The sequence below is a fragment of the Bufo gargarizans genome, chromosome 2 (assembly GCF_014858855.1).
Source record: "Bufo gargarizans isolate SCDJY-AF-19 chromosome 2, ASM1485885v1, whole genome shotgun sequence".
NCBI lineage: Eukaryota > Metazoa > Chordata > Amphibia > Anura > Bufonidae > Bufo > Bufo gargarizans.
The window spans coordinates 529,477,676-529,498,857 of NC_058081.1; the positions used below are offsets into that span (position 1 = coordinate 529,477,676).

The 21,182-nt window shown below is 44.4% G+C and overlaps 1 protein-coding gene across 1 annotated transcript in view; it reads right to left on the reverse strand.

The window, feature by feature from the left end:
• Positions 1-21,182, reverse strand: part of LOC122926114 (solute carrier organic anion transporter family member 1C1-like) — a 99,106-nt gene that overhangs the window by 53,216 nt on the left and 24,708 nt on the right. Inside the window, exons 2-5 of the mRNA XM_044277499.1 lie at positions 17,547-17,686; positions 3,723-3,864; positions 3,514-3,646; positions 1,996-2,111 (exon numbers count right to left, since the gene is read on the reverse strand). Of these exons, the coding sequence (XP_044133434.1) occupies positions 1,996-2,111; positions 3,514-3,646; positions 3,723-3,864; positions 17,547-17,672 (517 nt within the window). The 5' untranslated portion in view covers positions 17,673-17,686. The remainder of the gene's footprint in view (positions 1-1,995; positions 2,112-3,513; positions 3,647-3,722; positions 3,865-17,546; positions 17,687-21,182) is intronic.

Below are 21,182 nucleotides of genomic sequence, written 5' to 3' on the forward strand. Positions count from 1 at the left end.
CAAATGTTAGCTAAAAACTATGCCAAACAGCAGCCTCGTCATAAATTAGACAGATCTTAATGCAGTGCAGAAGGATGTAACTGAGACCGGAGTAAAAAGCTGGTCTTAGTAAATGTGCACCAGACTGTCTAGACCTGTGCCAGATCTCAGGCTGGATGATAAAAGTGGTGTATGGTCAGACACTTTTGTCTTGCTCTGAACCAAGTATTGGTTTGCAAAATAAGTTGCTTGTGATCCAAAATGTAACTTATTAGGACACTGCCTTCTTCTTCTGAAGTCATGAGTGAGCCGTTATTCGCACAGTTAATGGGGCGCATTTACTATAGTTTGTGCACCTGTTTTTAGGCGTAAAACTGCTGTTTTAGACTGTCTTAAGCTACTTTCACACTAGCGTTTCTAATGGATCCTGCAGGGTTCAGCAAAAATGCTTACGTTACTGATAATACAACCATCTGCATCCATTATGAACAGATCCGTTTTCTATTGTGCTGTGCATCCCAGGACAGAAAGCATACTACAACATGTATGGGAGCGCAACTAAATTGCGCATTTTGGAGCATTCCTTTCTATTCAGTTCAGTTTTGTCCCTATTGACAATAAATGGGGACAAAACTGAAGTGTTATTTTTCCGGTATTAAGACCCTATGATGGATCTCAATACCGTAAAACTAAAACGCTCGTGTGAAACTAGCCTCATTTTTTTTGTCTCATTTACTACTGAAAATGCGTTTAGTTTGAAGGCATTTGAGCCTCGTTCACCTATTTAGATTTTTTTATATACTAATTAAGAAGTTTTCTAACTTTTGCACCTATTTTCCGACCTATTAATGTAGGTGCCTTATTTTGCCTGATTTAGTCGTAAAAACAGTCTTTTTCTACTCCACTCGGGCTGGCTTACTTTTCTGCGTTTGTTTTAAGTGATGAGTTGCGCCACATTTTGGCTCAAAAATAAAGAGATGTGCACCAAATTTCAACTCACTTGCGCCACATGTTCATGTGCATACTAATTAGCCCAGTCTTAGTGAATATGAACCTGTTGTACTGAGAGAGAACTACTAGAAGTCAGACTAATGCCAATAAGCCTGGTCTAATTTATGAAGTGTTTGATAAATAGTCGGAAACAGACAGACAGGTGAAGCAAATACACCTGTCTAAGGCCCCATGCACACGGCCGTGTTTCACAGCCGTGTGCGGGCCGTGGAACCGCGGCCTGGATCCCTCCTGAGAGCAGGAGCGCACGGCGTCACTGGTTGCTATGACGCCGTGCGCTCCCTGCTGCCGCCGCAATACAGCAATACACTGGTATGATCTATACCAGTGTATTACTGTACTGTGCCGGCAGCAGGGAGCGCACGGCGTCATAGCAACCAGTGACGCCGTGCGCTCCTGCTCTCAGGAGGGATCCAGGCCGCGGTTCCACGGCCCGCACACGGCTGTGAAACACGGCCGTGTGCATGGGGCCTAATTGAAAGCCTAAAAACAGGCGAGCTTGACAAATGTGTCCCAGTGTTCGGTCAGTGATTTCCATCAGTGATTTTAAGCCAAGACCAAGTGCGAGTCTAATCACAGAACAGGTGCAGATCTTTTCTTAATACAATTTTTTCTATGAAGCCTCCACTTCTGGTTTTGGCTCACAATCACTGATGAAAAACACTGACCAAAACACTGATGTGTGAATGAAACCTTAGAATTATCACTGTGTGTTATTTGTGATGTTACATAGGACTGCAGGTAACAATGTGTGTTATCAGAATATATGTAGACTCTCCTCAAATGTGTAGAAGGCCCCTGGGAAAAAAGGGAGATCTCCCATATTCCTAGAAGAGCTGGCAAATCTTCCAGGCAATGTCTGGATGGCTGCTTTCTTTGGCAAACAGCCCTCCATGTACATGAACTGTATATGGTTGCTGTTTGGCATGTGACTGTTCCTCCTTTTTTGTATTTCAGCCTTTTTTGTTATATTTTGATCACATGAATCTGAGGTCAGTTACTTACCTGGTTTGATGTCCTCAGTTAATGTTGTGTTGGCCAGACATGGGGAGACACTATAGGTGGAGTCTATAGAATTGATTTGCGAAGACATTTCCACCTTCATTGAATTATACTTATAACTGTAAAAAGAAAGCATGGTTAGTGCAACGCTGGAGCTAGCATCGGAGTGACCAACCAGAGGACCAGAGAATCCACTGACACTGGGGCACATTTACTAAGACCGGCTTTATACGCCGGTCTTACTTTTTATCTTGCTCTGCAGTAAGAGTCATCTAATTTATGACGAGGCATGAGCCTCGTCATAAATTTGGCGTATCTGTGGCAGTTTGTGCGCCTGGTGTAAAAGTTTTTCGCTAAGATTTTTTATTTACTTATGTAATCCAGCCTTCTTTCAGTTTGGACCTGCCTACAAAATAGGGCCACTTTTAGATTTTTTCCTGTAACAACAGTGAAAAGTGTACTTATGAGCAACTGCCAGTCCATGCATGCTATGAACTGTCCTGTTTTCATTTGAATTCTTCAGTAAAGAATTGCTCTTCTGAACAACTGCATCATCATTGCTTTCTGATTGACATCCATAGTGGCACCAAGGGACCCTGCCTTGCACCTCAAAACTACCAACACTAAGGGCACCTCAACTATCATCAGGCAGTAGAACCCCAGAACCAGAGTGTGCCCCAAAGGAAAGAACGGTGCACCCTTGCCATGACTGCACGGCCCAGGAAAGTGACAGAGTGATTGAGTACTACAATCACCATTCTTGCTACTATCAGTCCTGCCCTCTTCCTCTGCCTTCCTAATTACCACATGGAGTACACTAAGCTTGCCTTGGGTGGAGTTAGAGATGTGGCTTAGTGTAAAAGAAATTGCCACAGTGTACCTCTGGTAGTGTCCCTCTTTGGGCTTTTGAAAAGCTGGGAGGTATGTCACAGAGTTATCACTGTGTTATCTGTGGTGTTACATAGGACTGCAGGTAACGCCTCCCCCTTTCCCCAATTCCCCTACATTGCTGTGTCCCTTGGTTTATTATCTTGTTTCTGTGCAGCATATAAATGTAGGCGATAAATGTTTGATAAGTGGGGTCCAGTGCCCCCGATGCTCATCACACTGCAGGGGCCATCACGCTCCTGTTGAGGCCCTTTGTACATGTACAGTACATGTGGCTGTATCTGTGCCTGTTCACTTAAACAGGACAAGATGCAGCGTTTGGCATGGCTGTGATATGGAGGAGTCATTGTGTCTGGGTAATGATTGGTGGGGACCTGATCATACCGCTGATTTAAAATCCATACAATGTATGCAGTGAATTTCAAAGCAATTGGATAAGATTTCTTAAAAACATATCCACTTTGCTGGTACATAAGCAATATGGATTTGCTACCACAGACGTGGGCAAAGGATAATATTGCCATGTAGCTATAGGGTGGGCCCCCAGAATCAATTCCACTAGTGGGCTCCTGGCACCTCAGTCTGACACTCGCTGGAGCTCACGTTCAGGATATAACACAGTGTGATACATACGGTCCCATGAAGAAATGTGGCATCGCTGTAAGGAAACTGCCCAACGCCATCATTAAGCAGCCAGCAGCGATGATCCTCGGCCTGTGAAGCTTTGCCCCAAAGTAACTAACAAAGGGAATCATCAGCAGGTTTCCTATATGGAAAAAATAAAACGCAAAGATAAAATGCCACAGACATGCAAGTAAATTAAAGGTAATAATAATAATTACCAATCTCAAAGCTTCCGTCCACTATCCCGACCGTGGAGGAGGAAATGTCGAAGCGGCGCTCAATCTGAGTTATTGAGCTCTTCATGTAACTCCCAGAAAATGCCTTAGCGAAATAACAGAAAGAAAGAGCGACCAGGAAAGTCTGCAAAACAGAGGAGGAAGAAGATTAATTAAATTGACTGCTGGAACGTTACTACGGAATCACTGGAGAGCTTTGGCCTCCATTTCCCCCATTACATTGATATCCACAGTGACCCCATAAGAGCTGATGTGTTCTTCTGACAGGCAGGACCTTCAGGCGTGCAGTGAGAGGTGCTGTCCTCTGTCTGATCACTTCCATCATGGTTCAAAGCTCTCTTCTCTATATTTGGATCTCTCTTCAAAGTTTTTGTTGCATGTTGGACATTTTGATATCTTGGCTATGTCTCTATTTGAGGGTTTAGTTCGATCGACAAGTATTACTTGTGGAGCTCAGGGGAAAGCGCATTGCCAGTGCGTATTTATGTAGCTTAATGCGCATAATCCAACACACAAAATTAGGGAGGGTGGTATATCAAACCCATAAAGAGCTGAGTACATGAGCTTAAAGTATGCTTCCATTTATGATATAGTCGTGCACTTGTCCCAACCTAATATTATTTCTGCTATATCCTAATCCCCCATCCATCTTTACCGTGTCTAATTTATGACACAGTAGAACGGAGCAGGGGGTCGCAAAGTGTTAGCATCATCTCCACTGCTTATGGCGGATTTTAGGCAGCACGATGACATTATTCTGCACATACACCAAGACGCAGGCAGCATTAATTACTTTGTGCCCACCTGAGCAGAGAAGCCGGCAACTCAGGCCACAGGCTGAGAGAGGCCTGTGGCTTGCGTCCCCGACGGCTGTGAGGAGTCAGGTGAGTATTTAATTATTTTTTCTCCTTTACTCTCCTTTGAGGGAGAAGGGGGGAGATTCATTAGCTGCAAGTTCTACCTTCAAGTACTACATTAAGTACAGTGAAGAGATATTGCAGGAGACTGAAGAGATACTGCAAGATACTGCAAGAGATTGGCTTGGAGTTTGCAACTGGCTCATCTGTGTGTTCTTTTGCTAACCATTGCTTGAGAAGAGGTAAGGAATTTGCTCAGGTGTTTGCTATTGTGCGTTTGCTAATGAGCCTAGCTCATTGAGGTGTTACATTTGTTGCTGGGGGAGGAGCTTGTGAAGGAGTGTGTGTATATATAGAGACAGACTCATTAGCTGGCCTAATTCATTAGCTGCAAGTTCTACCTTCAAGTACTACATTAAGTACAGTGAAGAGATGTTGCAGGAGATAGTCAGGAGGTAGGCTGGAAGGTGGAAACAATACAAAAAAAAGGTAAGATTTGTTTGATTTAAATTGACAAATTTTCATTTCTTTTTTTTCCTCCTCTTTAAAATGGCAGACTTGGTTCAGTGCAGGAATTGTTGTGCATTTATTTCATGTTCCACTCTTTGGAGATTCGGATGCTGTCAGATCTGTAGACAGTTCTCCTTACTGCAGCAGGAAATTGCATTTTTGAAATCTGAGATATTTAAATTATCTGTTAAACAAACTCCAGCTAGGACTGCTGCAATGCCACTGCCACAGAGGACCCCCAGAAATGGCAGATGGGTTACTGTAGGTTCTGGAAGACTTAGAGTGGTGGAAAGAAGACATGTCCCACAGTCGGTGATTCTCCAAAATTCATTTGCAGCACTCTCAGAATGTAAGGACAACATGGACATGGACTCAAGCACAGAGGGTGAGAAACCATCGACTCCTATGTCTAATGTATGCAAGACTGCAGCCAAGGACAAAAAAGATAAAGTGAAGTCTCAAAGGAAGCAGCTGTTGCTGGGTGATTCAATCATAAGAAGTGTGGAGCTTAAAGAAAATGGTTTTGTGAGATGTCTCCCTGGGGCTACTGCTAGAAGAGATAGAAGACGTATTATTAATATTGTTAAGCAAGCAAAGCAGGAAGGGGACGTGGATGTTCTTTGTCAAATTTCTTTTTATTTGAAGAAGATACCCAGTCATGTAGATAGTTATACATCTTGTGACCAGACGCAGCTGGAAAAGTGCAAAATCAGCAATCACAATATATTCAAAGTAATTGCATACACGACTTCAAATAATAAAGTGACATATGTGAACACATATGAACAAATATCTGACGAGGGGGGGTACTAACAAGACAAGGGAAGGTGGATTGGGGGGAGATAGAGGGGAGGGGGAGAGTCGGATGTCGATCAAACTCTTAATTCAAGACATGTCTGAGCCTAGAATTTGCGATATAGCTTCCAAGGAGACCATATTTTTACAAAAACTGCTCTAGAGTCATTTTCCCAGTGGGCTAATTCTTCAAACCGATATAGTTGGTAATTTTTTTCCGTCCACATCAAGAGCGAAGGGGCTGATACATTTTTCCATAGAAGAGGGATCAGCAGTCGAGCTGCTGTAATAAGCATGGTTGGTAGATTATACTTTGAAGGGGTGAGCGTGCTATTTGGGCACCAGAGCAGCAGGAGTTTTGCGTCTAAGGTAATCTGGGTGTTACATATCCTGTTTATAGCTGTCCCTACCTCAACCCAGAATGGTTTTATTTTCTCGCAGCTCCACCAAATATGGGATAAAGAGCCAATGTCTCCTCCACACCTCCAGCAGCTGTTTGGGATATCGGGATTGAGCTTGTGAAGGAATTCCGGCGTCTTATACCATCTTGTAAGTAATTTATAAGAGTTTGCCTGGATTCTAATACAACGGTTGAAACCATGTGAGTGTGTGAGGAAGAACGCTTTTTCAGGTTCTGACAGAGTTAAAGACAGCTCCTTCTCCCAAGCTGCAAGGAACCACAGATCTGGAGGTGCGGAGGAGAGTAACTCTCTGTAGAATGTGGAGAGAGGTTTCTTAGGGCGAAGGGCGTTAGAGATTTTCCCCTCCAACCAAGAGGGATCAACCATGGGCCTGGGCAAAGATTCCAAAAGCGCTATATCTTTTTTAAAAGCCATAAGCGATAGGAAAGAGGCTGCTTGAACCCTCGGGGTTTCAAATATTTTACTCCAATTTAAGGCACCTGATGCAATTATGACGTCTTTCAGTTTAAAGTTGGCTAGTATAGCCCAAATTCCTGTTGCAGCAGAGGTGGCAGGGTGTACATATGCCTGCAGTAGATCTAAGGGGAGACTCAAGCTTGGGAACCTAAGGGTAGAGGACCCATATAATTTGGTCCATTCCAGCAACAGACCCTTCCATAGTGGCGAGGTAAACTTATTATTAGCAGTACATTTGCGTAAGCCCCAAAGAACTAACTTGTCCTTATATGAGAGCAGATAACACTCCAGTCGGGAGACAAGGCCGAGAGGGCGCCAGGAGATGAGGCTCAAAGCTCTGTTTAGCATAGATGCTTTGTAGTATAGGTATATGTCAGGTAGGCCGAAGCCTCCCAACCTCCTCTCCCGAGTGAGAGTGGCATAAGCCAGTCTAGGGGACCCTCCAGACCAAACAAAGGTTGAGATGACCCTGCGGACCTCCACAAAGAAGGAATGGGGCAGCCATATAGGGAGTGTTTGGATGAGGTACAGCAGTCTAGGGACGATAAAAGCTTTAATGAAGTTTTTCCGCCCAATCCAAGAGATAAACGGAAGCTTCAAAGCTTGTAGGTGTGATCTAATGGATTTCAGCAGCGGTACATAATTTAACTCAAAAAGGTCTTCCGGTCTTGCTGAGATATGTGTACCCAGAAAAGGGATTGACTTGGTGGCCCATGAAAAAGCAGCGCTACCTTTAAGCGTATCTACAGTAGCGGAAGGGCAGGAAATATTCAGAGCCTGTGACTTAGTATAGTTGATCTTAAAATTTGAGACCGCTCCATATTCCTCAAAAAGGGCCTGAAGTCTGGGGAAGGAAGTTAGAGGGTTGGACGTTATGACCAAAAGGTCGTCTGCAAAAGCGGCCGTCAGATGGTTGTGCGACCCCAAGGTAATTCCCTTAATATCCGGATCCTGCCTGATCCTGGCCAGCAGGGTCTCCATGACAATAACAAAGAGGGCAGGTGAGAGTGGGCACCCCTGCCTCGTCCCATTAGTAATGGGAAAAGCTGGAGAGAGTGTTCCGTTAATCCGTATTTTGGCAGAGGGGAGCGAATAGAGTGAGAAAATGGATTGGATGAACTGGTCCGGAAGGCCAAACTTCGACAGTGCCCGAGACATGAATTGCCAACTGATCCTGTCAAAGGCCTTCTCTGCGTCTGTACTGAGAAGGGCTAAGGGTATTGATTGCTGGCGAGCATGCGTAATCAATTGTATGACACGGACCGTATTTTCGCTCCCCTGCCTGCCAGAAACGAATCCCACCTGCTCCTCGTTGATAATGCCAGGGAGAACCGACTGAATTCGTTGAGCCAAGATTTTGGCCCACCACTTAACGTCCGTATTTAGGAGCGAGATAGGGCGGTAGCTCCCGCAATTTAGGGGATCCTTATTTTCCTTGTGGATTACCGTGATATGGGCTGAAAGCGATTGGGGAGGGAGGGAGCCTCCTTGGAGTAAGTAGTTACACAAGGTATTAAAATGGGGAACTAAGATCTGCTTAAAGGATTTGTAGTAAGATATGGTAAAACCATCAGGGCCTGGGCTTTTCCCCGAGGGTATGGAGGAGAGAACCTTACAAATTTAATCGTCTGTGATGGGAGACAGGAGCTGGGCTGACTGAGCTGGGGTAATAGTAGGTAAGTGGAGGGAGGAGAGGAATTTCTCTGTCGCTTCCTCTAATTGAGCTGGTGACATATGATCTGGTGTTTTAAGGTTATATAGTTCCCTATAGAAGGCACAAAAGGTCTTAGCTATGTCTGGAGTCCCTTTATGAAGGACGCCTTTGTCATCTTTAACTGCCGCAATAAAGGAGTCAGTTTTTTGTTTCTTCACTAGAGCGGACATTAGTCTATTCCCTTTGTCACCGTGCGCATACGAACGGAATTTGGCTCTAAGTAAAAGCTTAGCTGAAGTGACATTTAGCAGGTTCTTGAGCTTAGTACGGGCTTCTGAAAGCTCTGAGGCACAGCTAAGGGCCTGGGGGGATTTGTGCGTTAGCTCTAGAGCCTGAATCTGGGAGAGAAGTGTCGCCACTGCCTGATTCCGTTGTTTTTTAATATGTGCACCTAAAGCTATTAGTTCGCCTCTCAGGACCGCCTTATGGGTTTCCCAAATAATAGCAGGGGAGGGAGCGTCAGGGCCTGTAGTATTAGATGAGAAGAAATCCTTTATGATAGAAGATAATTTAGCAGCATGAGAGGGGTCTGAGATAATAGTCTCATTAATGCGCCAATTCCATTCCCTCTTTGGGAGGTCTCGCAGGGACATGTTCAGAAATACCGGAGCGTGGTCAGACAGGGTGATGTTCCCTATGTGGGAATTGATAACTCTGTTAGCCCAGGATTTGGACACAAATAAATAGTCTAATCTATGGTAAGATAGTTTAGCAGCTGAATAAAAGGAAAAATCCCTACCAGTAGGGTTAGTGGTGCGCCAGATATCTAGAACTCCTAGCCTCTGCAGGGCCACCTTAAGGCGTCTCAAACGGGCATGTGTAATGGCAGATTTCCCACTAGAGGAGTCTAATGCTGGATCAAGGGTAGCATTGAAATCGCCTCCTAGGACGACCATTCCCTCCTTAAAGGAGGATAGTAAGCCAAGGGTCTGAACAAGCCAAGCAACCTGCCCTCTGTTGGGAGCATATACAGTTGCCAGGGTAACAGGAGTGTCAGCGATAGTGCCCTTAACAAACAGGTAACGACCCTCAGGGTCTGCAGAGACGGCAGAGTGCTTAAAGGGGATCTGTTTGTGGATCGCTATGCTGACACCCCTGCTAGCCGAACTATACGTGCTGTGGAACCACTGAGAAAACCGTTTGGGGGGCAATTTGGGGACCTTACCCTCTCGGAAGTGGGTTTCCTGGAAGAATGCTATAGACACTTTATCCCTCTGTAAAAGGGCCAGGATTTGGGACCGTTTGCAAGGCTCGTTCATTCCCCGGGCGTTAAAGGAAGATATCACAATAGACGACATTCTGAAATAGAAAACGGACATTCAGCATTTGAATATGCAATATATGACATCCGATCATGGATGAGGGGGGGGGGGAGGGGAGGGGAGACACACAAGGTAAGGAGGGAAGATAGACAGAAAAGACATTTAACAATATCGCAAATATATTCTGCATATAAAGCCCTACTGAGCACCTGACAACACGACCCTTTCTCATCGCGGCTACCAGCCGGGGTCTGTCAGGTGGGGGGTCCCGCAGAGCTACAGAAGGCCAAATACTGGCCATCTCACAAGGAAAGGGGGTAACCCAAAGGTAGAACCGGGTGAACCCCTGCATATTAGAAAAAAGAGCAGGGAACAGGCAAGGAACAGAACCTCAATTGAATCATACCATGCCTGCACTCTGAGACATTATATTACGCAACAGGCGGCCATGACTGGCCTGTAATCAGGCCCAAAGCCATCAGAGCACAGGTAAGGCACATAACCCAACAGCAATGAAACTGTAACTGCAGTTTCAGACATTGTTTTCCGCAACAAGCAGACAGATCAACTCATAATCAGGCCTAAAGCCCTCAGAGAACATGAAATCATCAGCTAACTTCACCCTCATGTAATCAGTCCCAGGAACTTCGCTTGGAACGGGAACAGGATAGAAAGCTCTTCACACATCTTCTGTGCTCAGGTAGGAGGGTGAGCAGACTTTTCAGCCCTAGCCCTGGGAGACCTTTTGTTGCAGACAGGGCGCCATTCAGCCGCCTGGGGTGGCGGGAGAGGTGGGTCCTCCATGTCGGCCGGCATCCATGACGGGATTTCGATCGGGCTTAATCCCAGCTGAGCCCAATTGGTATGTAGGTCTTTCGGCGACCGGATAGAAATCTGGCGACTGTTCTTGAGGACCGCAATCCCGAACGGGTAAAGCCACCGAAACGGGGTAGCTGCAGCTCTAAGGGCGTCCAGGAGCGGCTTGAGGATACGCCGTTTAGCGAGCGTGGATGGGGCCAGATCCTGAAAAAACATAATCGGCGTACCTCCATACTGCAGCTGCTCCGCTTCTCTTCCCGCTCTCATAATCGCTGCGGTGTCGATAAAACTGAGGAGGCCGCAAATGACATCTCGTGGTGGATCTGTATTCTTCGGCTTGGGCCTCAGCGCTCGGTGAATCCTCTCAATTACTATTCGGCCCGCTCTCTCAGGCCCCAGCAGGTCAGCGAAAATCTCCTGCGCCACTTTCTCCAGCGCTTCGCTGGCAAAGGATTCTGGGAGCCCGCGAATCCTAAGATTCCTCCTGCGGCTCCGATTCTCCTGGTCTTCGACCCTCAGGAGCGCCTCATTGATTAGGTCAGTGTGGGAGCTGATCGCCTTGTAGGTTTTTTCTTCTCTCTGAAGAGCCGCCTCCTGCGCTCCCTCCAGGTCTGACACCCGGTGACCCATGCTCCGGAGGTCTTCTTTAATCTCTGTGAGATCTTTCTTGATCGGGGCTAAAGCTGCGTTAAGCACCTCCAGTAGTGCCGCTTTTGTAAATGAGCCCCTCTGCCTCCTCGATTTACAGGTGGACGTATCGGAAACACTCCCGCCATCAGAGTCTTCCTCCATGTCGGATGCCTGGGCCGGAGCAGGCGCCATCTTGGGAGTCTCAGCCGACCTCAGCTTCGCATGTCTTTTGAGGTATTGATCCATGTCGGGCTGTCTAGATTTCACAGGAGTAGGATCCGCTGGATCCCTGGATCGATCCTTGCCCGTTTTGCCCATTAGTGCAGTGCTGTTAGCTGATTAAAAGGGGTTAATACACCGGTAAGGATGAGGAGCTCAGCAACGTGCAGCCATCCAGCTACGCAGCCAGGCTCCGCCCCCCCGGGGACGTGGATGTTCTTGTCCATCTAGGGACAAATGACCTGGCTTGCAATGAAGTGTCAGAGGTGAAAAAATCTTTTATCACACTTGGTAATGACGTACAGGATTTTGCATCCACCATTTCATTTTCTGAAGTTCTGCCTGTGCATAATGTTCAGAATGATAGGCAGAGGCGCATAAAGGAGTTCAACACATAGCTTGGTAAATGGTGTCAAGAGCAAGGATTTGGCTTTGTTTCTCATAATAGCTCTACTTGGAATAGAAAGGAACTGTACAAAAAAGATGGTTTGCATCTTTCTCTCAAAGGAACAAATGTACTTAGTGAACAACTCCAAGAATTTGCGAAAGAGTATTTAAACTAGGAAGGGGGGGCAAAAGAGTTAAAATAAAAGAGTCCAATTGCCCCCCGAAACAATGCCAGAACAGGTCAGAAGCACAGAGGGTAAGAAATAAGCTCCGAGTCCTCTCTACAAATGCTCGCAGTTTAGGTAAAAAAATCTATGAACTTGGGTCAATAATGGCATCTGAGAATGTAGATTTAGTGGCTGTTACGGAGACATGGTTTAATGAAAGAAATGACTGGGACATAACCATACCAGGGTACTCTTTATACAGAAGAGACAGAGAAGGCAAGAAAGGAGGAGGAGTGGCCCTGTATGTGAAAGATAGCATTAAATCTAACCTAATACAAGTTGGTGAGGCCAACATAGAGTCAGTTTGGGTTACGTTGCAGTTTGCTAATCATGCAGTAACTCGTGTAGGTGTGATATATAGACCACCTGATCAAGTTAAAGAACTAGATGATCTACTAGTTGAAGAAGTAGCTAAAATGACAATGAAAGGAGAAGTTATCATTATGGGAGATTTCAATCTTCTAGATATAAACTGGAAAACCAAAATAGCAAGTTCTACCAGGAGTACAGATATTCTAAATTCCCTACTGGGGTTATCCCAACAACAAATGGTTGAGGAGCCAACCCGGAGGGAGGCCATTTTGGATTTGATATTCACAAATGGGGATTCGGTATATGATGTCATTGTAGGCGAAACCTTGGGATCTAGTGATCACCAGTCAGTGTGGTTTAATATAAGAACTGTGAAAGAGTCCCACCACACAAAAACAAAAGTTTTAGATTTTAGAAAAACAGACTTTTCAAAAATGAAATTAGTCATAAATGAGTCCTTATCAGACTGGAACGGATTACATGGAGTCCAGGAGAAATGGGACTACTTAAAAGGTGCATTATTGAAGGCAACAGAAAATTGCATTAGACTTGTCAGTAAAAGCAAAAAAAGGAAGAGACCACTGTGGTACTCAGCGGAAGTGGCCCAAATCATTAAAAATAAAAAGCTAGCATTTTGTAATTATAAAAAAACCCAGAGCAATGAAGATAAGGAAATCTACAAGATTAGGCAGAAAGAGGCCAAGCAAGTTATAAGAACTTCTAAAGCTCAGGCAGAAGAAAAACTAGCTCAGTCTATGAAAAAAGGGGATAAGACATTCTTCAGATATATAAATGAAAAAAGGAAATTAAAACAAGGAATAACTAAATTAAAAACAAAGGACGGAAGGTATGTAGAAGAGAATAAAGGGCTAGCTGACTGCCTTAATGAATACTTCTGTTCAGTTTTTACAAAAGAAAAAGAAGGAGAAGGACCTCCACTAGAAAGGATGACTATTAAATCGTTTGATGCATGTGTCTTTACAGAGGAAGATGTTCTAAGTTTGCTGTCTAAGGCTACTTTCACACTAGCGTTCGATCGGATCCGTTCTGAACGGATCCGATCATATTAATGCAGACGGAGGCTCCGTTTAGAACGGATCCGTCTGCATTAAAATGGCAAAAAAAAAGCTAAGTGTGAAAATAGCCTCGGACGGATCCGTCCAGACTTTCAATGTAAAGTCAATGGGGGACGGATCCGCTTGAAGATTGAGCCATATTGTGGCATCTTCAAACGGATCCGTCCCCATTGACTTACATTGTAAGTCTGGACGGATCCGCACGCCTCCGCACGGCCAGGCGGACACCCGAACGCTGCAAGCAGCGTTCAGCTGTCCGCCTGTCCGTGCGGAGGCGAGCGGAGCAGAGGCTGAACGCCGCCAGACTGATGCAGTCTGAGCGGATCCGCATCCATTCAGACTGCATCAGGGCTGGACGGAGGCGTTCGGGTCCGCTCGTGAGCCCCTTCAAACGGAGCTCACGAGCGGACCAACGAACGCTAGTGTGAAAGCAGCCTAAAGTGAAGACAAATAAGTCACAGGGGCCTGATGAGATACACCCAAAATTATTAAAAGAGCTTAGTGGTGAGCTGGCAAAACCGTTAACAGATTTATTTAACCAATCATTAGTAACAGGAGTCGTCCCGGAAGATTGGAAATTGGCAAATGTCGTGCCCATTCACAAGAAAGGTAGTAAGGAGGAATCGAGCAACTATAGACCAGTGAGTCTGACATCAATAGTAGGCAAATTAATGGAAACCCTATTAAAGGATAGGATTGTGGAACATCTAAAATCCCATGGATTGCAAGATGAAAAACAGCATGGGTTTACTTCAGGGAGATCATGTCAAACAAATCATATAGATTTTTTTGACTGGGTGACTAAAATAATAGACTGGTGGAGGTGCAGTAGACATCGCATATCTAGATTTTAGTAAGGCTTTTGACACTGTCCCACATAGAAGACTTATCAATAAACTGCAGTCATTGAGCATGGACTCCCATATTGTTGAGTGGATTAGGCAGTGGCTGAGTGACAGACAACAGAGGGTTGTAGTCAATGGAGAACATTCAAAACAAGGTCATGTTACCAGTGGGATTCCACAGGGATCTGTACTGGGACCAATTTTGTTTAATATCTTCATAAGTGATATTGCAAAAGGCCTCGATGGTAAGGTTTGTCTTTTTGCTGATGACTCAAAGATATGTAACAGGGTTGATGTTCCTGGAGGGAAACGCCAAATGGAAAAGGATTTAGGAAAACTAGAAGAATGGTCAGAACTCTGGCAACTGAAATTTAATGTGGATGAGTGCAAGATAATGCACCTGGGGCGTAAAAACCCAAGGGCAGAATATAGAATATTTGACACAGTCCTGACCTCAGTATCTGAGGAAAGGGATTTAGGAGTAATTATTTCAGAAGACTTAAAGGTGGGAAGACAATGTAATAAAGCAGCACGAAATGCCAGCAGAATGCTTGGATGTATAGGGAGAGGTATAAGCAGTAGAAAGAGTGAAGTGCTTATGCCGCTGTACAGAACACTGGTGAGACCTCACTTGGAGTATTGTGCGCAGTACTGGAGGCCATATCTCCAGAAGGATATAGATACTCTAGAGAGAGTTCAGAGAAGAGCTACTAAACTAGTACATGGATTGCAGGATAAAACTTACCAGGAAAGGTTAAAAGACCTTAATATGTATAGCTTGGAAGAAAGAAGAGACCGAGGGGATATGATAGAAACTTTTAAATACATAAAGGGAATCAACTCGGTAAAGGAGGAGAGCATATTTAAAAGAAGAAAAACTACCACAAGAGGACACAGTTTTAAATTAGAGGGGCAAAGGTTTAAAAGTAATATAAGGAAGTATTACTTTACTGAGAGAGTAGTGGATGCATGGAATAGCCTTCCTGCAGAAGTGGTAGCGGCAAATACAGTGAAGGAGTTTAAGCATGCATGGGATAGGCATAAGGCTATCCTTCATATAAGATAGGGCCAGGGACTATTCATAGGATTCAGATATATTGGGCAGACTAGATGGGCCAAATGGTTCTTATCTGCCGACACATTCTATGTTTCTATGAGAGGAGAGTACTGGGAGCACTATGTTGATGGCATTATAACTGCAGGGATGCTACAGAAGGACATTTATACCTACTTGGGGCACTACCGAGGGGCATTTATACTTACTGAGGCACTACAGAGGGGCATTTATACTTACTGAGGCACTACAGAGGGGCATTTATCTACTGGGCACTTTAGGAGACATTATAATTACTGGGGGCGCTCTAGGGAGCACTTAACTTACTAGGAGCCCTATACTTATACTTGGGGCACATAAGGGGGAGTTATAACTACTGGGAATGCTCCAAGGGGCATTCTTATTGAGGGGCCTTATTACTACTGGTGCCACTATAGGGCATTGATAGTACTGCGGGGTTTGTAGGGGCATTATTATTATCAGGCACAATATGGAGGACACTACTACTAATGGGCACTCCCAGGGAGTTTCATCACTGTAGGGGACACCATCACAAACGAGGGCACTCTGAGAGAGGATTATTACAACTAGTAGGACTTTTAGGAGTAGTTTGGGGACTATTTGTATGGCACTATTTTTATGTGGTATAATATTTTTGGGCATTTGGGAGCACAGCGGTCACAGTATTAGGGGTAGCAGATGGATAACACTGTTGGGGCACCAGGAGCAGGATGATGGGAAGGAGAGAAATCAAAGATACCTGTATGGTAAACTCTTGAGAGATGAGATCTGGCTGAAAGAAGTCATCATGGTGGTCTGGGCCGAATGGAAAAGATGAAGAAAGGAAATGTATACAACAGAGGAGTGGGTGTCACTGGATGTAATAGATAAGTGGTGTTATGTGTGTGATTGCACTGAATGTAATGTCAATCTAAATATGTCTTTAGCACTGGGGCTGGGGGTTTGGATGGAAAATGTAAAGAGGTATTCCGGTGGGTTGACGTTATCCCCTATCCATAGGATAGGGGATAGCTATTAGATCATGAGAACTGAGTATCCATATTCCCTGCAGCCCCCTGAAAAAAACAGAGCAGCCAGTTGGTCATTTATGCTGCAGCTCCATTCTTTTCTATAGGAATTCCGAAGATAGCCAACCACTGTACTCAGCTGTCTACAGAACTCATAGAAATGAATGGAGCGGCCACATGCATGTGCAACTGGCCACTCCATTTTTTTCAAAGGGCTGCAGCGGTTACGGGGCCCCATTCTCATGATCTAATAGTTAGCCCCTATCCTATGGATAGTGGATAACCAACCAAAATACTATTTTAATACATATGCATTGGGGCTTGAGTCCTTAAATTTTAGAGTCCCTAGCAACTTGTGCACAAGTACTGGCTTTGGACTTATTTTTGACTAAAATTAAAAACCTTAGGTTCTTAGTAATATTGGATAGAGACATATACAATTATGATAAAGAACTACACCATGCAGTAGGCATTATAGAACTACATTTTTAGAGGATATACTGTAGTTTTGTGAGAATATAGTGCACCGCAAAGTTGGATTGAATTGATTGATAGATTGAAGCATAGCTACTGTATATTAAAAGAATGTATCTGGAAGTGGCAAGTGGAGGTGGCCTTTGCTCTGCAAGAAGTTTATGTAAATTGCTAATAAGAACTGTACCTACCCCCAAGGGCACGTGTATTTGCAATTTGCCAAAAGTTTATTTATTGACATGGTTACTGGTTCAATCCGCCTTATCATTGTAAAGCAATGGGTCAGCTCCCATCTACCTGCCTTGCACCCAACATCCCACCAACAATAACACCAAGGGCACTCCAAACTACCAACAGGCAGGAGACCCCTCACCTCTGGGGTATGCACTAAGGGAAAGAAAGGGTGTGGCCCTCCCTTCACTTTGTGCATGGCCTGGGGAGTGCTGGAGCAGACAATAGAAAAGAGGGGATAAGTGGCATACTTGACTTGTCATCGTTGATATATTAGTTTTTGGAAAATAGTGACTTTCAGTCAAGAAATCAGAGCTTTGAACTCTTGACCCGTCACCTGGCTCTGTCCTCATCCTCTTATCTTCTGCAAACATCAGGCAATACCCAGGGCTAAGGTCTCATTCCTCAAAGGGTCTTGTCTGTTTGTGTGTGGGGGGGTATTCTATTTTATCACCCATTGTAATAATCAACCATGAAACTGGCGTTACCTTTATTGATGCACAGCAGGATGGTTTCTTCTTCTGGTGGTCTGGAACGGTCTCATCCTGGGTATCCTGGGCAACTGTGCTGATGTTCAGGTTGTTGAGCTCGCCGCATTCTTTCTCCACCTCCATGTTACACTATTATCCTATGCACAGATAAATACGGAATCAATAATTAGCATGTAATAACAAGTGCATGAGCAAAGTTAGTTAGTTTATATACAGTGGATATAAAAAGTCTACACACCCCTGTTAAAATGTGTTCTTTTGGTGATGTTCCGTGTTGTTTTTGCACCAAACATATCTTTTGGAATTATGGCCAAAAAGTTCAACCTTGGTTTCATTAGACCATAACACCTTTTCCCACATGCTTTTGGGAGACTTCAGATGTGTTTTTGTAAAATACAGCCTGGCTTGGATGTTTTTCTTCGTAAGAAAAGGCTTTTGTCTTGCCACTCTACCCCATAGCTCAGACATATGAAGAATACGGGAGATTGTTGTCACATGTACCACACAGCCAGTACTTGCCAGATATTCCTGCAGCTCCTTTAATGTTGCTGTAGGCCTCTTGGTAGCCTCCCAGACCAGTTTTCTTCTCGTCGTTTTATAAATTTTGGGGGCACGTCCAGTTCTTGGTTATGTCACTGTTGTGCCATATTTTCTCCACTTGATGATGACTGTCTTCACTGTGTTCCATGGTATATCTAATGCCTTGGAAATGCTTTTGTACCCTTCTCCTGACTGATACCTTTTAACAATGAGATCCCTCTGATTTTCGGAAGCTTTCTGTGGACCATGGCTTTTGCTGTGGGATGCGACTAAGAAAATTTCAGGAAAGACAAACTAGAGCAGCTGAACTTTTTTGGGGGTTAATCAGGGGCACTTTAAATGATGGCAGGTGTATGCTGACTCCTATTTAACATGATTTTGAATGTGATTGCTTAATTCTGAACACAGTTATATCCACAGTTATACGAGGGTGTGCACACTTATGCAACCACCATATGCTTTATTCCATCGACCTAAAAGATTTCAGTTTGTTTTTGAATTGAGTGGTACAGTTTATAGATCACTTTAAAGGTGGAAAAAGTTCTGAAATGATTTATATTTTTCTAATTTTTTTACATCACAGAAACCTGACATTTTAACGGGGGTCTGTAGACTTTTTATATCCACTGTATATAATACAGATAGTTAGTGGGAGATAGTCAGTGTAGGTTAGATCGTGATAGAGTATAGCTGATTCCAGTGCAGGGTGTTAGGTAGTGTGACAGGTTCTGCTGTCCATACATACATGCTATAGACATAGTGCTGTGATGTCACAAGTTCACAACAATACTTAGTGCACCAATCAGTAATATGTAGTCAGACCTGCTAAAATGTGAAGTTGCACGTATTGAGCAAAAATACTCACATCAATTGCCAATTTGCAAATATATTGGAGCACTCTATCTGCATATAAAGCTATTGCAATGTGCTGCCGTGCCAACCATTTTCTCCAGTCTCAGGAAACTTCCAGCAGCTTGAAAAATGTAGCAACAGTGACCCACGCCTGTATTGCACACACAATGTGAGCATATTACTTTGCCGATTTTCGCAACCAAGAAATCGCGATTTTGCGAATATATCACAAAAATTCGCCCAAATATTTGCTAAATATAGTGAATTCGAATATTACCCCTGCCGCTCATCACTAGTTACAAATTACTTCATAAATTTCCTTCCCTTGTATATAGTAGGTGCAATGACGGGGAACAGCGATTGTACCGAACCCCCCCCCCCCCTTCATTTAACTGCTCAGATGCCGTGTTCAGCACTGATTGCGGCATCTGATACTCACATTCAGGTGCTATGGGGTTAATCCAGGGTTAAAAAAAAAATTATACTCATGGAATGTCATGTGTGGCGCATCATGTGGTGACGTCTTCAAGCTCGCCTTCAAGCTCGCCGCCGGTCCTTTGGCAGGTTTCTTTCAATCAAGAAGGGAGTAGACAGCCTTTCCACAATCAAGTGGATGAGGTAAGTATCATGTTTTTTTTTCAGTGCGGGTGCATAGCATTCACCTCACGCATTGCACCCGCGCAGAATTCTTGGGGCCTTTGGCCCCTTTCACACGAGTGAGTTTTCCGCGCACCCGCACTGAATCCTGACCCATTCATTTCAATGGGTCTGTGTACATCAGCGTTTTTTTCACGCATCAGTTCTGCGTTGCGTGAAAAACGCAGTATGTTCTATGTTCTGCGTTTTTCATGCAGCCCTGGTCCCATAGAAGTGAATGGGTCTTCAGTAAAAAACTTATTACATCCGGCTTAATAACATAAACATAACACTGAGCTCATCACATGGTCCATCAACATGGTGATGGGTCATGTGATGTATCATGTGATGAGCACAGTGATGTCACCACAGGTCCTGAAGAAAGAACAGGAGACCGGCAGCTACACGATCAATTGGAGGAGGTGAGTTAATGTTTATTTAATTTTTTAACCCTCAATTGACCTTCTACTAAGCATTCTGTATTAAAGAATGCAATTATTTTCCCTTATAACCATGTTATAAGGGAAAAATAATACAATGAATAGACTTTCATCCTAGCAACCATGCGTGAAAATCGCACCGCATCCGCACTTGCTTGCGGATGCTTGCGATTTTCACGCAGCCTCATTCACTTTTATGGGGCCTGTGTTGTGTGAAAAACGCACAGTATAGATCACAAGTGATGCGTGAAAATCAACGCTCATGTGCACAGCCCAATAGAAATGAATGGGTCCTGATTCAGTGCGGGTGCAATGCGTTCACCTCACGCATTGCACCCGCGTGGAAAACTCGCCTGTGTGAAAGGGACCTTAGAGTTCTGGAATGTATTGGATAAGGCCTCTTTCACACAGGGATACCGGATTTGCTCCGGATGCTTTGCATGTGCATTGCGGGAAAACTGCACGAGTAGGCACTCAATTGCAGTCAGTTTTGACTGCGATTGCGTAGCGATGTTCTGTTTTTATCGCGCGGGTGCAATGCGTTTTCCTCCTGCACCACCAACTCCTCCTTCTCCACCAGTGTTTGCATCTCATCCTCCTCTATTTCCTCCTTCATAGGACTTGGTCCATGTGGTTCTTAGACAACTACAAGATGGCCAGCACTCTTGCATCAGATTGAGCATTACTATAATTCAAATATCAGGAGGATGACTTTGTTAATGAAGCTGTCATCCCTATTGACAAATAGTATGTGATCCCTGTTAAACTGCCGCTGCCTGATCTCAAAATTGTTGTGTTCCTTCTGTGGTGGGCTTGTGCATTATATTTTGAGATGGGTAAACAGCTCTCATTGTCTGAACATTGTTTTTGTTTAATTGAAGTTAAATGATCTGGACTGACATTCAGCTGTTTGGCCACAAGATGCCGCTGTTTCCTAAGCACAGCACCACAGTGCATTTCAAGTGATGTTGGGAACTCTCAGGGGATGGAGTTACAAGTCTGGAGAGGAAGGCAGCAGCCATCTTATAGTGAGGCTGTGAGAGACACTGGGAAACTGTGTGAGCAGTGAATCTGATGGCATCCAGGTGTGAGAGTGACCAGAACTGCAGCTAAGTGAAGCTGATCGTGTTCAAGACCCTGATCCTGTCCAGAGAAATGAGGACAT